The 18,667-nt window shown below is 47.3% G+C and overlaps 1 protein-coding gene across 1 annotated transcript; it reads right to left on the bottom strand.

Annotated features, from left to right (window-relative positions):
* Positions 1–2,443: 2,443 nt before the first annotated feature.
* LOC109692926 (RB-associated KRAB zinc finger protein-like) lies at positions 2,444–18,653 on the bottom strand. Its single transcript, XM_074076414.1, has 5 exons — positions 18,384–18,653; positions 17,165–17,221; positions 8,587–8,713; positions 8,240–8,335; positions 2,444–7,385 (listed from the first exon to the last, which is right to left on the bottom strand). Exons 2-5 carry the CDS (start codon positions 17,177–17,179, stop codon positions 7,018–7,020), a joined length of 606 nt encoding a protein of 201 aa, XP_073932515.1. The 5' UTR covers positions 17,180–17,221; positions 18,384–18,653; the 3' UTR covers positions 2,444–7,017.
* Positions 18,654–18,667: the final 14 nt, after the last annotated feature.

The raw sequence follows: 18,667 nt of genomic DNA, 5'->3' as shown, positions 1-18,667 counted from the left end.
GGAGGAGGGGGAGGCTCGCAAATTGTTCTATCAGATCACCTGTGCACTGAGCTACTGTCACAGCAAGGGCATTGTGCATCACGACCTCAAGCCAGAGAACATCTTGGTGGATGGCAGTGGCTCAGTGAAACTCAGTGACTTTGGCCTCAGTGCCATTGTCCAAGCCGGGGAAAAATTGCTCATGTTTTGTGGCACTGATGTTTTCTGGGCGCCTGAACTTTTTGATGGGAAGGCCTACGAGGGGCCTCCCGTGGACGTGTGGAGTCTAGGAATGACTTTATATTACATCCTGACGGGCTCGCTCCCCTTTAGCGAAGACACCACCTGTGAGCTGGAGCAGCAGATCAGGCATCTGACGTTCCAGTTTCCAGCATGCCTGTCTGCAGAGGTGCAACAACTGACCCACTACATCCTGACTGCCGACCCCAGAGGGAGGCCCACTGTGGCTGATATCATCCAGCACCCCTGGTTAAAGGCAGACCAAGAACAGAGGCAGGAGATACCCCCCACCCAATCCTATCGCAACGTCTTGGGAACGATGCGTGGACTGGGGTATCATTCCCAGGAGATCAGGGACTCTCTAATGAAAAAGTCCTACAATCATATTATGGCTACCTTCCTCCTCCTCCAGCATCAGACACCACAGGGGGACAGTTCCAGCAGACAAGAGGAAGAGGTCAAGGACTGTGACGATCCTCCTTGCCTGCCCCTGACAGACCCTGTCAACTCCTTCCAGAGGCGACTCAGTGCAACTGCCCTTCACTCCGTCATCAAATCGGTAGCCCCGGAACACCAAAAAGGTGGCGATAGGCAGAAGGGCCGCAGACCAGCCTCGTGGCCTGCTGTAGCCACCTGCAGGGGACCCACGAAGGCCAGAAACATCAGAGCCTCCCACTGCGGCATTCAGGATGCCCGGCATGATACCAGCGATGGTCAGAAGGGAGAGCGAGGCAGCGTGTCCAGTGGGCTGCCCCCCCGCCCCCCCACCCTGGGCGCAGAAAGTCCCATCACCAGTGGGCAACCCCAGAGTGGCACGATCAGGCCCACTCAGGGAGATGATGACCATGGAGGGACCACGACCTTCAGGAAGAAGTGGAGGAGAGCTGCCCGTGGCCTTGCCAAATTCGTCAGGGGCCTCTGTTGTTGTTGTGTGCTGGTCAGCAAGAGAAAAAGTCAACTTCATGCTTTTGGAGAGACGGGCCAAGGGTCAAGTAAGTGTGGCGGGTGAGCAGGGCTCCTGCATTTTATTCTGTCTGCCGTTAGTAATGTCAGTTTGCATTGAAAACCCCAGGTGTATACATTTGTGGGGTGCAATGCAAAGGTGAGGTATACCTGCACGCTGTGGGCTGAGGGAGTCACTGTACTCAGTCGTCTGTCACCGCACAAAGTCCTGCTGGGTCCCATTCTGTGGAGTCTAGGCAGTAGGACAGAGGTTACCTGAGGCTGGGGTGGAGAGGGTGGCAGGGAGGGGAGGGAATCTGTGGACCAAAGGGGACAGAGTTTTCCCACAGGAGGGGTCAGGTCGGAGAGGTGTCGCACAGCGGGGTGACTGTAGTCGTGAAGAAGGTCCTGTGTATTCATGTCAAAGTCACCGAGAGTCCATTGCACACGTCTCCCTGCCTCTCGAGAGCACAGAGTAGATCCCGGCGTTGGGGTGTGTGAAATCCTTCGTGTGCAGGATGGGTGAGATGTTCTAAACGGAGGCTGTGCTGATGGTTACACAACTCTGTGAATATGCTAAAAGTAACTGCACGAAAACAGGCAACAGCCTCAGGTGTGGTGGTTCGGCACTAGCCGAGTTTGTGGGAGGCCCTGGTCCCACCCCGACACGAGAAAAAAGGAGGAGTGTATGATTTGCAAAGAACCCTTCTGCAAAGCCTTGAACAAAAATTATTTTCACAAATACCACAGTCCTTGCTTTTCTTTTTGTCACACTGGGGTTTGAACTAAAGGTCTGGCTGGTCCTTGCTCGGTTGTCGCTCTGCCACTGGAGCCACACCCACGGCCCTTTTGTGCTTAAGCTATTCTGCAGGTAGTGGGTCCAGGATTTCCTTGGGCTGCTGTTGGACTAGCTGTGCCTTTCATCACAGTGAGACAACAGGTGAAACACCATGCCTGGGTTCTTGCTTGAGATGGGGTCTTGCTAAATTTGTCCTGGCTGAACTTGAACTCTGTACCTCCCTTGATCCCGCTCCCCAGTACCTGAGACTACAGGCATGCCTTAGCGCCTGGCCCACAGAAGTAACTTCCACAGGTACAAAAATCTTTGCAGGAAGATGGTCCACCCTCGTTACTCACAGGGCTACTACAAGTAGGCCAGCTCACAGACGAGCAGCACCCTCCGTAGCTGTTAGGATCTGTGTGTTTACACTTTGAACGGTCGGTCACGTGGTTATCACAAAGATGGTTACTGTACCTAAAAGACGGTTACTGTACCTAAGTATTTGGTGAATTTTCTGCCTTTATTCAGTCTGTTCCCAGTAGACAGAAGATTTTTAAAAGTCTTCTGTTCCTAGTAAATAGATTTTTAAATCTGTACCTTCATTTTTCAACCCATCTCCATGAACACATTTGCTAATTCAAATAAGTAGAAAGGTGACAAGTTCTTACAATTCAAAATTACAATGTGAAACATGTGGCACAGATTTGTAATCCCAGTTGGTGGGGAGGTGGGTGGAGTGGACTTCAAGGAAGGCAAGTCTGAATGTTGTGAGACCTGGAAAAAGATGGAGCCTCCCCGCAGCAGTTGAATGTCTGGCTGGCATCCATCTTCAGCCCTTTTTACAAATGACCAAAACAGAACTGATTCAATGCAGAGACAGAGAGCTGTTCCTTTGTAGAACTGTGGGTGCCGATCAGCTTTCTTTCTGCTACACCTTTCAGATGACTCTGACTGAGAAAACCGATGGCCTTTCAACATCTCGGCCAACTCAAGATCCAAGCAGGGACTCGTCCAGGGAGCCCAGGAAGGAGGCTGAGTACAGGTGGTGGACGCCAGGGCCGGAGGGCGTGAGCTCCTCCCGTCACCCAGCACACAGATGTCTGGCGTGAAGTGCCATGTAAGTTCAGCGAGTGGCGCCTGGCAGCGTGCCCCAGGGCCGCAGCTGCAAACATGGCTGCCGAAAGGTCTCCCACGAGACTTGTCATTTAGGACCTCAGCGGACAGGCGGTGATGTCCTGATGGAAAGGCAAACAGCGTCAGGACGTTCCATTCCTATGCAGGTTGGCCTGATGGCCTCATTGCCTGCCTCTCCCAGCCCACACCAAGCTCAGGGTGGGTTCCAGAGCTGGGTGTTCCAAGGTCACAATGGATGGGGCTGCTCACGGATGAGTTCATGCCCCCTGACTGGCTAAGTAAGGATGAGCTTGGGGGGATTTGACTTTCCTCTTCTCTTGACAAGAACTTGTCAAACTTGGGAATGAAGCTGGAGTTTCACTACCACAGCACCCCAGACCTTCACACTGACTGACTTACTGTGTGCTGCTGGGTCACACATTTTCTCAGGTGGGCCCTTTGCCCGTTCTAGGAAATTGCTCCACCTTAGCTACACCACCTGTACCCACAGCTACATTTACTTTTCAAAGGATGTGAGAAGCTGCCAAAAAGACACAAAATGTAACAACTGCCCCGGAACCTCTCACCCTCTAGCAAGGGAGCTTTCATTTTCATTGCGAGGGACAGACCAAGGGCCTCACAGTTGCTCGCCCAAGTGTGGGAGAAGGGGTCTTCTGGATTACATGTGAGCACCGCCGTCTCGGTGCGAGAGCTGTCAACATGACTGACCAGAGGCACCGCCCGAGCTGAAGTGAGAGTAAGACACCAGTTCTTCATCTGATGGCAGAAAGCCTACTGCCACTGTTAGTTTCCTCCTGGGAAGTGGGGCACAGTTTCTAAAACAAGTGCCCCCCTGCACAGATTCCTCCTTGCTGCCTGTAAGTATACGGACACATAACCAATGGGTGGTGGCCTAGGCAGGCCAGCATGTGCCGGTCCCCACTGCTCTGTAAGGGCCCCAAGTAAAACTCATTCATGGACAAGCAGCCTGCCCACCTGCCTCATGGCCCTAACCGTGGTGGAGCCACTTCCACGTTCAACTCAGAGACACGGGCAAGCGGGAAACCCAGCTCCTGCTCTGGGTGGGCTGTGTGCATCTCTCTGCCTTCCCAGGGTGCAACTCGGCCTGCATGTCTGAGGACTTGAGTGCGGTTTCTGTTCTGTGGCTGCCTCTGCCCAGGACTTCTGGATCTCCAGCCCCCACCAGGGAATGGAATCAGCGTGCATTTCCACCGACAGTCATAGGAAGGTAAGTGGGAGGGGGTCCCACACAGACCCATAGACATGAAGACCCCCTTCTGTGCACCTGCAAATTTCCCAAGCAGGCGTCATGGGGTCCTGCCTCTGCAGCAGGATGAGAGAAATAGGAGGTGTGGGGGTGGGGAGACCCTTCTGTCATGTCTCCTTTGCCTCAATTTCCTTATGTGAATCAAGGGCACTGACCACTTCCCTCCCGAGGATTCACCCTGAGCCCGCTGCCTGCCCCATGCCTCATATTCCATAGGTGCCCACTAGCTACCTCCTCAATAGAGACGGTGCCAGCCCAGCTGGTCAGTGTGCCATGTCTCTCAGGACTTTAAAGGCTGAACGCTGAGTTCGGCCGTCCTGGAGCAGGAGCTGAGGCGGTATTGCTGTGCAGATGAGAGACTTGGGTGGGGAAGGTGGGTTGTCCCAGACGTGGACCCTGGGAGGTCACAGCTCACACTGTGACAACGGAACCATTCCATCTACTTGCCACTGACGGGGCAGCTGTGTGTCCACAGGTTCCAGAGAAGTGAGCACTAAGGTGGGGGTGACAGGGAAGCCCCCTCGCAGCGTCGGGTCAGCAGGCTCGGTTGAAGGAAAGCCTTCATCACAGGGTTTCAGGCAGGGACGCTGAGGAGGACAGCTGCCATCATTGCCCTGTCCCCGATCCTGTGACATTTCACAGCCAGCCCTCTAAGCATGCTGGAAGTCTAGAGGAGAGGCTTGAGCCACAGCCAAAACAAAAGGAGCCTCACTGCAGTTTCTCAACAAACTAAAACCACCTGTTCCCCCAGGTGGCCTGCTGAGTGTCCTGGGTGAGGACGCCCGCCCACTTCTGGGCAGCACCCACACTGGCCTGGAAAAGCTGCCCCCCAAAGATGCTTGCTGAAGATATCCTGTGAGTCATGTCACCCTGTCCTGCCATGGAGTCCTGCCAGCACTGAGCCGAGGGCCTGACCACTGTGAAACTCTGCTCACAGGGTCTGCTCCGCCTGGCCCTCTGTCCTCCGACCTGGCCTTGCTCTGTGAGAAACCCCAACCCCACGCTTCTCTGCTGTCCCCAGGCACAGATGCTCCCTGGCTGTGCCTCTGACAAGGCTCCTCGGAACTGCCCACCAGACAGTTGTACCTCTAGCCAGTGTCAAACACCTGAGAACCCCAACATCCTAAGGCAGAGAGCTGTGACGCACCCATTAGCAAGGTCCGAGGTTTAGGACATTGGTCCTAACAACTGTTTTCAAGCACCAGTGGTCCTGACCCCGTAGGCCCCACAGCTGTGTCACAGGTTGCTGTCAAGTCTGGTGGTTCCAAAGACCTAGGCCCTCGAGCTGTCACAGCAGGTCACCACCCCTTAGGACTGACAGCTGTAACTGAGTCAGCATCAGCGGGGAGGGGCTGCACATACAAGGCCCTGGAGTTTTAACACTCATGGTGTCACCTGTGACTCTGGGTGCGGTTGGCCAAAGAGCTCTAACACAGACCGTGTTGTGGAGACCGATGGCGTCGTCACCCTAGGGGCCAGCGCTGTGATATTATCCAAGGTCCAAAAGCTTTCACGACTTCTTACTTTGTAGAGCTGGGGGGTGCCAAGCAAATTTTAGTTTTAGGAGAGCCTTCCTCCGGCAGGTGCTGGCAAGGACTCCTTCCATCACCGTCCCGTCGCCAACTCTGGGACAGAAAGGCAGTATCCCTCTGACAATGTCTGAATTCCTACAGGAGAGGCTTCAGCCCCATGCCAAGGAAAACGAGCCCCATTTCAGTTTCTCAGTAAACTAGTTCCCACCCCTCACCTCCAGGTGGCCTTCCGACTGTCAGCCCAGGGTGAGGACCCCAGCCTGTCCTAGGCAGCACTCAGCTGAGCTTGGAAAGGTTGCTGCCCCGAGTCTGTTCCTGACATGGCACCCTATCCTGGCATGGCGTTCTGCCGACAGGCTCTGCTGGATGACCCCAGTCCACACAGTTCTCATGGATGGACTGGGCGCTGAGTCCAGGGCCTGCACTCTGTGACCCTCTCTGCTCACATGTTCTGATACCCCCGGGCCTCTCTACCACCCAGCCTTCTCTATGAAGATCCCCGGGGCTTTTCTGCTGCACCATCCCTGTCCCCGGGTGCAGCTGCTCCCTGGCTGTTCCTCTGACAACTGCCCTGATTTATCTCCCCAGCTCCCCGGCCAATGTCATGGAGGAGGACAACCAGGTGCAAACCAGACACGATTTCCTTCGTGTATGCTAACAGGTATGGGTTGGGCCCCTGTTCCACAAATTGGTAGTTGAGTTGATCCAGGTCCATGGGCTGAAAGACTCAGTTTCCCCAGAGGAACGGCAGCAGGTGGGGATCTTGGGTACATGGGGCTGGATTAGAGAGAGAAGGGAAGGGGTGTGGAAAGGAGGGGTGTGGGGAGTAGAAAAAAGCGGAAGCTGGACATGGGGAGAGGTCTCCATGGGGAGCAGCACTGGTTCAGGGAGCCTTTTTCTTTCCAGATCCAGTGTTATGTACCAGAGCTGAGGATATGGGGGGAGACTGCACCCACCTGCCCTAGCAGTCTGCAGAGCAAGCATCCTAATGTCCTTGGGCTGAGTAAAGGTACCTCTGTGTCCTTGCAGTGTGCCCAGGGCGATTTGATGTCTGCTTAGGAAATCCTGAAACCCCCTTGCCTGACCACTCCATGCCACTGACTCCTCTTCATCCCTCTTAGCCTTCCGACAGATTTCTTTTCTTATGAAATCCCAGATGCTCTTTCCCGGAGAACACTTTCCTCACTTTGAGAACAGACATCCCTATTTTGATTAAACTCATAGGGTGTCTCTCCGTATGTTTTTCCACATTCAATGCACTCTCCAAATCTCTTTGTTGCATAGCTTCCATCACTACTAATTAATTCTGAAATAGATTCTAAATTCTTTCCACAGGAGACACAACTGTGAGCTATCATGCTTGGTGAAACAAGGAGAGATTCTACATTGCACATTTTTTCAAATGCACACCCTCTGTCTTCCAGCAGGTCTTGGTTGTTGATGTCGACAGCTTGCCTCAAATGCTTGCCTTCAATGTCCTCTACTAGGTCACCAGCTTTGCAGACTTCTCCTGAAAAGAAGCACAATTAAATAAACCTTGTCAATTTGAACACACAAGCTACCGAATGGGAGTGGTATCTACATATTTCATTTGTGGGACTGATTCTCACTTAGGACCACTGTCCACAAATAAAACTAATTATGAGTGTATAGGGCTTGCTTTCCTTTGATTTTTTTTTTGCACACATGCACACATACATGGGTGGGGAGATGTGTGGAAGGAGGAGGGTGGGCAGGAACTCAGTAGTAGTGGAAAAAGTGAGTAAATCCACACTGAACATAAGCACCTTTGTTACTTTACAAATAGTCAATCTTTGGTAGGAAAGGTGAAAAAAAACCCAAGAAATTATGAGCAGAGTGTAAAGTCATTGAAAGGGTGCTGATCCAGGAAGAAGTGGGATGATTTGGAGGAAAAGGGTCAGTGGGAGAATAATTACTGGGCACATGTGCAAAGGTAACTTAATATTAAGTATGGACTACGTCTGGGAGAAATGCATCAAAATTTATATTAAATGGCAAGACATCACTGCATACCAAGATGACCACCCTAGATTCTTCCCACATCTTTGTCTCTCTACACTGCTGTAAATTTCCTACCATTTAGAGAGACCTCACAACCAGGGCTTAGAAGAGTTTATGATACAAAGTCAATGCTCATTATGTTTAATTATAAATTTCCTTTCAATGTGATGACTACAATTTCCCCAACTGGTCACGTCCCTATCACAATACTTTTTCTGAAGACAAACAAGAGTTTCCATACTCCTATGTTGCATCTGGTGTAAAGCCTTAAGCATCAAGTTCCTAAAGCTGCCCTACAACTGGGATGACCATTTTCTAAAATTTGACATTCTACTCACTCACCTGGACAACTGTGAGAGGACAAGTCACCTTCTATCATCCATGGCTCTTCTCCCTGCTCCAACCTAATGATCACATTTGGTTTGGTAACATCGTACCCTGTTAACAAGAAATGCAGAGGTACTTGGACTAGCTGGCTGACTTCAGAAATCGACTGCAGAAGATGCTGCCACCCATGCTATACAATAAAGACCCCATTTTTTACTTATCAAAATCAGAACCTTCCAATGGAGAGGTAAAAATACAAAACTTGACCTCTGCCCAAAAGGAACTAAAAAGAGCTTACCATTTGTTTCCTCAAACTCAAGAAGAGTCTAAATTTCAAGTGTTTAGATAGCAAGCGGCCTCACCCACGGAGACGAGGTTGCTGTAGTTCTCCAGCATCACGTCCCTGTACGTGGTCTTCTCGTCAGCGTCCAGCTGCTGCCACTCCTCCTGGGTGAAGTCCACAGCCACGCCCTTGAAGGACACCGGTTCCTGCAACGGCAGCACAGAGTTGAGTGACATGAAAAAGGCACTGGAGACAAGATTTTCTCAAGTTCACTGGTACAGTTAACTGTGAACACTGAACAACTTAACAAACGATATTGGAGCTTGACTACCTTTGAGGTTTTCAATATGTAAGAAACAAAAATTAAAATCAAAACACAACTGAGTTCCCATTTTGCAACTAGACTATGTGAGTTTTGGGGATACAAGTAAAACCCCACTCCCATTCTCAAGACAGTGACAGCCTAACGAGGAGACACATATAAACAAATACATGTGTTTTACTCCTTGTCACTTTCTTGGGTCTTCTTTGCTGGCCATTCCCTCCCCTTTCAGATCCCTTCATGGTCCTCAGCACTCGACTAAGGCTTTGTCTCTTTCCTTCTCATCACTATCCTGGTGCTCTCACCCAGTTTCAGCTCTCAGATCCTTTTTGCCTCTTTTATTTGCATAGCCAGTTACCTCTGGTTAACCGCATTGCTAGGTTTTTTTTTTTTTTTTTACTTAGAGTTTCAGCTTAACATCTTTATTTATTTATTTTTTGTGGTATTGGGATTTGAATTCAGGGCCTACACACTGAGCACTCCAACAAACCTATTTTTTCTGTGATAAGGTTTTTTGAGATAGGGTCTCATGAACTACTTGCCCAGGCTGGTTTCAAACCACAATCCTTCTGATCTCTGCCTCCTGAGTAGCTAGGATTACAGGTGTGAGCAACTGGCACCTGGCAACATCTTCTTTTTGAGGGGGTACTGGGGGTTGAAGACATCAGTGCTTTGTGCTTGGAGGCAGGTGCTCTTCCACTTGAGCCACCCCCCCCCAGCCCAGCTCAAGCATCCTATCTCAAACATTTTATTCTTGCAGCAATATATAGTTTGAATGAACACCTGAAGTTGTTATTAGCGTGATATACGAAGAAGATTAACAAACACAACTCAAACTACTTCAACTCTATGTTCCAATTAGGCTTCACAGATCCAATTAATTTAAAGTCCTGAAAGGTGAACTGTGTATTCTACAGGATTAAGGAAGAAAGGTGATGATGAGGTATAAAAAGTACCAGTGAAGTAGCATCAATATTTAAGTGTTTAGCGAAGAAGAACAGGTCAAAAGATGCCAAGAAGGCACATTCCCAAAGTCAGCTTCTGACAATAACAGTAATAACAATTAATTCTAACTCAAGAGAGTAAATCAAACATACACAATTATTTTCCCGCCTTGAAAATAAGTCCAACTCAACAAAAAAAATTAGTTCCATTCTACTAAGAGTACCGGAACACAGAAGTTCTTCCACCAGCAGTGTCTCATGCATATCCTTGATGTACAGAGACAAGAAGGAGACCCAAGAAATCAGAGCCTTGGGACACACACTGTATCCAGGCTGCCTGTAGCAAAGTGGGCAGTCTCCAGTAGAGCCCTTGAAGACTTGAGGCCAATTAACAGGCTGGGGCTCCAGTAGGAACAGAGATTGATGACAGGAAAATGAGCCACAGGACCCGAGCAGTTTGCTTGGTACCTGGGGTCAGTTTACAGAGCAGCAGGACAAGTGCTGAGTCTGCAAGAGAAACCTCTGGCAGCCAGATGTCATAGAGTCCATTATCAGGGCGACCATGTATGCACTGTCCAAAGAGAAACCTCTGGGTGGGACACCAGGAATGCAGGTGCAGTCCAGGGCTGTCTCAGCAAACCAGAGTATTTATTTATCCCTAGCCACACTGTACGTGGATCTTCCCATACAGCAAATGTAGAAAACCCTTGTTAACGGAAAGCAATTTGAACAGATTGACTTGGCTGCTGCTTTTCCTCTTCTAGGAAAATGAAGTGATGGCCATCTAACAAGGTGGCCTCCCAGACAGCTCTCATACTCCGCAGCCATGGTCTCCAGAAATGAACCAGGCATCAGTTGGGGTAATCACTGGAGCACATTCACACTGGCTGCTCTTCGCTACAAACGGCAAAAGAAAAGCAAGACTCACTGGCGAACTGAGGAAAAGAGCATGAATGAAAGAGCAGCATCAATATGAGTGATCAACACCAGTGGAACCAAATTCATACAGGAAGCAGAACTCAAATTATGTCTCCTGACCCATATTTTTAAATAATTAAAACAAGAGCATTGGGCAAAGAATGCTTAGAACTTAGAGACTGGATTGTTAAAAAAAAAAAAATCCTCACATAAGAATCTTGTTTAACAAAGGGGACACAGAATAGTAACTCAGGAACTTTCTCAGAAAATAAGAAATGGAAATGAATACTGAAGTCGGGATTTTCCTCAGTGGAGAAAAGACGCACACTCTCACTAAAATCAGGAGCGAGGTAAAACACTCATTTCCTCCAACGGGAGGAAACAGCTAAAGGAATGAAACCAAGGAGAAATGACTCTCATTTGCAGATGACATTAAAACTCAGAGAACTGACGATGAGACCAAATCCATAAAACAACTGTCATGTCACAGTGCAGGTAACATGGAAATCAACAGCCCTGCTCTCATAGAGTAAGAAGATGCAACCCAAATGCACACAGGGTGTTTCTACTAGGATATCTTTACTCCTGAAAGGTATGCAGGCAGAGAGGAACAAATGGAATATTCCTTACTCTTGGACAGGTCAACTTAATAACATAAAGGTGTCAGTTACCCTAAGTTACTTTATGGAAATATGATCCTAACAAAAACAACAAGCTTACTCCTGCAAAGACACAAGGTCCAGAATTTGTTCCAGATGACACAGAAGTCCATACTGGGAAGGGAGGAATGGAGAACAGCCAGGAAAATTGTAAATGGAAAACAAGCTATGAAAGGGGCCTAACAGTACTAGGTTTTAAACATGGCCTCTATGATTAAAACAGCTTGGTAGGGCTGGAAGTGTAGCTCAGGGGCAGAGCACATGCTTAACATGCACAAAGCCCTAGATTCAAAATCCAGCACCAAAACCAAAACAAAAACACCCCAACTTCCCCCACCAAACCAATGAAAACAAACAAACAACAAAAAAACCCGAAAGAGCAGAAAAAGAAAAGTGAATCTAGAAGGACTTTTCTGATTAGGTGATAACAGGAATGTCCCAATCATTTGTGCTATGGTTTGGGTGTGGCCTAAGTGTCCCCCAAGAGTGCACTGTGATTAAACGCTTGATCCCCAGGTGGCACTGTTAGGGGGTGGTAGAACTTTGGGGAGGTGGGACCTAATGAGAGGTCCTTAGCTCAGAGGCTGTGCCCTCAGAAGGGACTGAGGGACACCAGACTCTGACTTTCCTATTTGGTAATGTGAGCTCCTAAACACATAGCTCAACTGTGATGTGACACAGCCCAAAATGGAGCTGTAGCCTCATCACACCCATGAACCTTCAAACTGGTGAGATAAGCAACCTTTTTTCTTTACAAGTGAGCTGCCTCTGGCGTTTCATTGCAGTCACACAAGACTGATTAATACAAATTTGTTAAAGCAAATGCTAACCACTTGGACATGGATCAAACTGCATCCATACCTCACACCATAGAAGAATAAACTCCAACTCCAACTGGGTCAGTGATCTAAATGTCAAAATGAAACCTTACAAGAAAAGAAGGAACCAGGTGGATTTCTCTGTAACCTCCATGTGGGGTAAGGCTTTCTAACTATGACTCAAACATTAAGACATGTGCTTTTAGTGGTGATGAACTAATGGACTGGATTTACCCTCCTCCTGCAACCCTCCCACACACAGAAGCAATGGTTCTCAAGACACTGGTCCCTATGCAGTGAAGGACGGTGACCCATCAGAGGTGGAAACAAGGACCTCTCCAGACTGTGGAACAGGGGAGAAGGGGCAGAGCTTAGGAGAAGGAGGTGAGAGTGGGAGAAATAGGCAGGAAAAATATAAGCTATGAGGAAGAAACCAGTGAATAAAGACTAGCTCAGAAATGGCTGAGATGTTATAACTAGTAGAGAACACCAGAACAGTTTATAATTGTATTCCACATGTTCAAAAACTTGAGTAGAGACCCAAACAGAACTGTTACTGGTGAAAAGTATAAAATCTGAGGTGAAAATTACACTGGACAAGATCAATGGCATTTCAGGGATAAATAAAACAAAACATGAAAACAGAGTTATTGAGGCTGTATAAAATGAAACCGACAGGAAAATTGAAATCAAGAATATTTGGGGGGAGAGGGGGTTTGTGGGACAATTTCAACCAGCAAAGGAAGGTGGGGAAGTAATGAGGAGGAGAATTCCCCCAATATTGATGAAAACCACAAATGCAAAAATCCAAGAAGTTCAACACTCCCCAAACAAAGAAAATTGAAGAAGGTGACACTACGACACATCACAAGAAAACTGTTCCAAACCAGTGAGAAACAGAAAAGTTGAAAAACAGCAATGAAAAAAGAGGGAACATATTATATACAGAGGAACAAAGACAGGTGAGATCAGATTTCTTTTGGAAACACTACAACTGAGAAGCGGGGGAGGAATACATTTAAAGCATTTGGGGAAAAACTCCAGCAAAAATCCCCACTAAAGCAAAGGAAAAATGAGGATATTTCTGACAGAGGAGCTGAAAGATTTCCTCACCAATTAGAAATGTTAAAAGTCTTCAGAGAGGAGTGAATGATAGCAAATTAAACCTGGTTCTATACAAAGGAACAAAGAGGACTAGAAATGGTAGCTGTGAATTCTCTCATTAGGTAAAACTCCTTAAAAGATCATTATTCAGCAATAGTGTAATGACCAAAGGGAGGAGACATGGAAGTACCTGTTGTGAGCTCTTATGTAAAGCAGTGTATTTCTGGAAGGTAAACTATGATACATTAAAGTTGCATACTATAAATCCCAAACACCTAGCAGAGTAACAAAGTAGTGTTATAGTTAAAGGCCCAACAGAGGACGTAAGATGGCATAATAAGAAACATAAATCAAGGGTCTGGGAGTTTGGTCAGTGGTAGAGGGCTTGCCTAGCATGTATGAAGCCCTGGCTTCAATCCCCAGCACCTGCAGCAAGACAAAACACAAAAAACAAAAGGAAGGAAGACTTAGAAGAAATATGGGACAAATAGAAACAGAACAGACTCTAACCTCACCAGATACAGTAACAAACACATTGTACAGCAGTGGTCTAAGCATCCCCAACCAAAAGGCAGAAATTGTCAGAGTAGATAAAAACAAAGCGCAAGGCCCAGCTGTACATTACCTATAAGAAAAGCGTGCTCAATGCAAAGACGCAAACACACTAACAGCAGAAGGTAAAGTAAGATGTACTATGCCCACATCACTCAAAAAGGACTCAGTGGCTTTTTTCAACAGCAAAGTGGTAATTGAGAAAAACATTAAAATCTTTTTTCTTTAAATGCAGTGCTGGACATTAAACCCTGGGCCTTGTGCACTCTAGGCAGACATAATCTTGAAGGTTTATCCAAGTAATAAATATAGGAAGCAAAAACTGACAGAATTCCAAAGAAAGCAACAAAGTAACTGCAGAAGATTTCATCTGCCCTTCACAAGTAGCAGAAAGTCAGCAAAGACAGAGAACACATGGACAATGCAGCCGATTTCATCAATCTGATGTCATCAGCGCTCACACACACTCCACCCCACAGGAGCAGGACATTCGTCTTCTCTAGTGTGCAGATCCTACTCTAAGCCAGAAATCTAAGTTTTCATGTAGTGTTCAGCCAGAAATTCACAATCTAAATGCAAAGCGTGAGCAAACATCAGGGAAACCTAATCTCAAAGACTTTTTAATAAAATAACTGGCCTATAATTCTTCCAATAGTATAATGACACTGAGAAACTACTCCACATTAAATAGCCTTAAAAAAGCATGAAAGCTAAGTGCAGTTCATAATCCTGGACTGACTCTTCTACCAGAAATAATGACTGCCATAAAGGAAAATACTGGGAAACTAGCAAAATTGGAAAATGAACTGTACTTTAAATGAAGTACAATTAGAATTTTCTAATTGTGCCATTGATACGTAAGGGAATGTCCTTGCCTATAGGAGGGATAATCTGAAGCATTACATGGCAAAGAGGCACGACACGTGGCACCCTCTTTCAAATGGTACAGGAAATATGTGCATGCATAAATGTGTATGGACACACACACAGAGGCAAATGTGGTAAAATGTTAAGAACTGAAGTTTCTGAGCAAAAAGAATGTGATTTCTTTGCAACTCTTCTGTAAATCTCAAATTATTTCTACATAAAATACTGATTACAAACAAATGCTATCAAATATATGAGGTATTTCAAAAGGACTTGGAAATCAACTTAAAGGGGTCTTCCCTGCCCGCAGATGGAACCACTTAAATATCCAAGTGATCTGCAACTTCACGTCACCTGAGCTACTTGAAATTTGGTGGAGCACTTGCCTAGCATGTGAGAGCCTCACACTTGCCAGGCAGGGGCTCTGTACCACCTGAGGCACACTCCCTGCCCTGTTTGGCTTGAGTTATTTTTTGGATAGAGTCTCGTTTTTGACTGGGGCAGCCTTGGACCAGTCCTCCTACTTCTGCCTGTTGGTAGCTGAGATCTAAGGTGTGTACCACCACCATGCCTGGCTTGACGTTGAGGTGGGGTTGCAGTAACTTTTTTTTTTTTTTGGCCTGGGATACTCCACTCTGCCTCTGGAGTAGCTGGGATTACAGAAATGAGTCACTGTGTCCAGCCAACATGAAACATTTTTAAACCCATGGTCTCATGATAACCAGCCAAAAAACCAAAAATGCTACTCAAAATTTTGAAAACTATCTTCCTGTCTTCCAATATACAACAAAAATGAAGTGAAGCTGAGTTTCAGATAAGTACTCTAGCTTGTAAATGAGGAAGAAAGGGTAGAATTAGTGGACTGCCATTCTGCCTCCCAAGGGAATCCATAGACTGTGGCAATGATCATCAAGCAGAAGACGCTCACCTCACAAAAGCAGAGCCAGGAGGGTGACAGAGACCCCGCAAGAAAGGAAGCAATGCCATGAAAAACAGTCCTGACAAAAGAAGTGAACTTAATCGACCTGATCAGACTTCCAGATCAAGCTACCAAGTGTTCAAGGCATAAAAGGAATTAAAAAAATTCGCTAAAGGTAACACTATGACAACACATTCCAAACTGAGAAACTGAGGATAAACAAATTAGTTTCTTCAAACAATAAACAGCAGAAAGAGACATATTAGGGGAACTATCAATAAAACATTTATCTTCCAACTGCAGCGTGTGGATGTCACCGTATACTGAGAGAAAACATACCAAAACTTTTCTAGAAAACCGAAACACCAGACATTATATATTCAAAAAGAATGGCATTGTGGGTAGTCTCCACTCTGTTAAAGAAAGACTGGCTATCACTTACAGACAAATACAGAAATACATATTTTTTTGTGTCTGAGTAAAAGGAGAGATGCCGTGAAGGAAGTACGACTTTGAGAGCAACAAATGTCAAAGCAGATGAAGGGCCGTATGAGGCAAGGACTGGAAAATGTACACTGGATTTGCCTGTTATTAAGTCATTGGTATTCTTTACCTACAGATTCAGGAAAGTGGTAAAGATGTAACCAAAATACTGAGAAATGAATGTGAATAGGAAGTGAAAAAATCTTTGTTAGTGAATATTCTTGCATTGTTTGCTGTCCAACCCAAACAGACAGAAATATGGACCCAGGGGAGGAGAAGCAGGTCAGTAAAGGATGATCAGGTCATGCCCCCATGATCCTGATTTCATCCCTGGATTAAACAATTTGGTCCACAAAACAAACAAAAAACAAAGACAAAGAGAAGTCATGCACCACAATAGTTTATTAGGAAAGCTATCTGCAATTATACCTACTTTAACAAAGAAAAATCTTTAAAACTCACAGGTAACAACAATGGTGTCTTGTAATGTCTTCATTTTCACTGATGATGTAATGGATGTTACTTTCCTTTTTCTATGACTATCTAGCCTATCAAGCCAGGCATTGGGGATGCACACCTGTAATCCTAGCTACTCCGGAAGCTAAGATTGGAAAAATTGTAGTTCAAGGTCAGCTGGGTAGAGATGGGGGAGTTTGGAAAAAAAAAAAAAACAGCAGAGAGCTTAAAAGAGGAGGATCTCAGTATTCACTCTGGCAAAAAGCAAGACTTTATTTCCAAAATAACCAGTGCAAAAAGGGCTGGAGGTGAGGCTCCAGAGGTAGAGAGCTGCTTAGCAATCTTGAAGCCCTAAGTTCAAACTCCAGTTCCACAAAAAAGGAAAAAAAAAAAGTGCTACTTGGCAATAGCTTCATTAGCCCTAAACTATCACTCACCTGCACCAAAGACCTTACAAAAGGCTCTCAGTGCTGATTTGCTTCTCTGACTGCATTTCACTTGATAATATCTTTTATCCATTTCTACATTGTCATTTAAAGAACAGATCCTTATAAACCTCCTCAAATGTATTACGAAGAAGAGGGAAAGAAAATATACACAAACAGGAACACTCACCTTCAATCTGTTCATTTTCTGCTGCTCTTGGGAAACTGTAGTCTATTGAGGGTGGACCTAAGGGAGGAGAAGCAGGTCACTTCAGTCAGGAATTATCTAGCTGAACCATCAAACGGAGTATACCTACTGAAAACTCAAGAGGGGAAAAAAACCAGTGACAGTCAGGAAACACACACTTTTTAAATTCTAAATCATCAGGTGATACAGGATGGCTTAGACACTCAAAGTTGAATATAAGCCTTGACTCCCTTTCTCAAATGCTCTGCCACTATTAAACACAAGGCACAAAAACCGAAAGTTTTCTTGGGATGTGCATTCATTTTATTATTGTTTGGTTTGGGTTGTGGTGTTAAGAATCGAAACACGGCCTTGTACATGCCCAGCTCAAACTCTTACCTGCGAGCCACATCCCAGCTTACTGGCTCTTCAAATTGCTTAAAATCAAAGAAGCCACAGGAATTGAGAATTTGAGCTCTCAAAAATGGAATGAATGCCTGGGCATTGTGGTGTACACCGTAATCCCAGCACTTGGAAAGCTGATGCTGGAAGATCATGAGTTCAAGGCCAGTACCAGTCACACAACAAGATCCTATCACAAAAAAGGGGGTAGGGGTGTTAATGGGCATAAAGAATGGTTTGGTTTTTAAAGTACCCGCCTAAACTTGGCTGATGCTGTACTTAACTAAACCGGACCACAGCGGACAGAACACTGCAGTCCCGTTAGCACTGCGACCAACAAACCTGTGACCTTAACCTTGGTCAAGTCACCCATCTTCCCCAGCCCAGTGTCTTCCTCCTCCATCGATCCAGGCAAAAGAGACTTTTCCTGCACTACACCGGGTGACTCTACAGGACAGAGCTGGGGGAGTGGGGGGTCAGCAGACAAAGAACAGAGGTGCCCATGACGTTTAGACCCGGGGATCCTGGAGCGGGGACAGCTGGGGGAAGGGGTGTCGGGGTGCGGAGTCAGGACGTCATTCCCGGTCCTCACAGCCCCTCACGGAGCGCCGTGACCCGTGCAGCCCGCCGGGCCTCCGTCCCCGGGGCCGCGGAACCTGCGCTGCCCCCTCGCTGTGCCCGCGCGGTTGCTGCAGCAGGCCGCGCTCACCCGGACCGCAGGTCCCGACCTCCCCACCGCCCTGGGGCTCCCAGGGCCTTCGGGACAACTTCAGGCCGAACGTCCCTCCCGGGGCCCAGTTCTGCCGTCCTCGGCACTCACCGTCCGGCTGCGTCCGCCGAGGATGCCGCGCGCCGGGCCCGGTCCAGCCGCCGCCGCCCGCCGGGTCCTCCGCCGCGGGCTCTTCGCTTCCCCTTCGCGCCTCCGCCGGCCCACGCGGACCTTGACGCGCACAGTAGCACCCGCTTAGTGCCCGCCCGGTCGCTCGGCCCTCAACCCCGCTAGCAACGCTGTTCTCACAGACCAGAGGACCAAGTCTGGGAGCAAAGGCTGCAAGTGAACTGGGACAGACAGGAAGCGAGGGCAGTGCAGCAGCCGTGCGCATG

This window comes from Castor canadensis, chromosome 6 (assembly GCF_047511655.1).
Source record: "Castor canadensis chromosome 6, mCasCan1.hap1v2, whole genome shotgun sequence".
Lineage (NCBI taxonomy): Eukaryota > Metazoa > Chordata > Mammalia > Rodentia > Castoridae > Castor > Castor canadensis.
The sequence above is the reverse complement of the archived record's forward strand: the minus strand, read 5'-3'. Positions and strand labels throughout refer to the sequence as shown.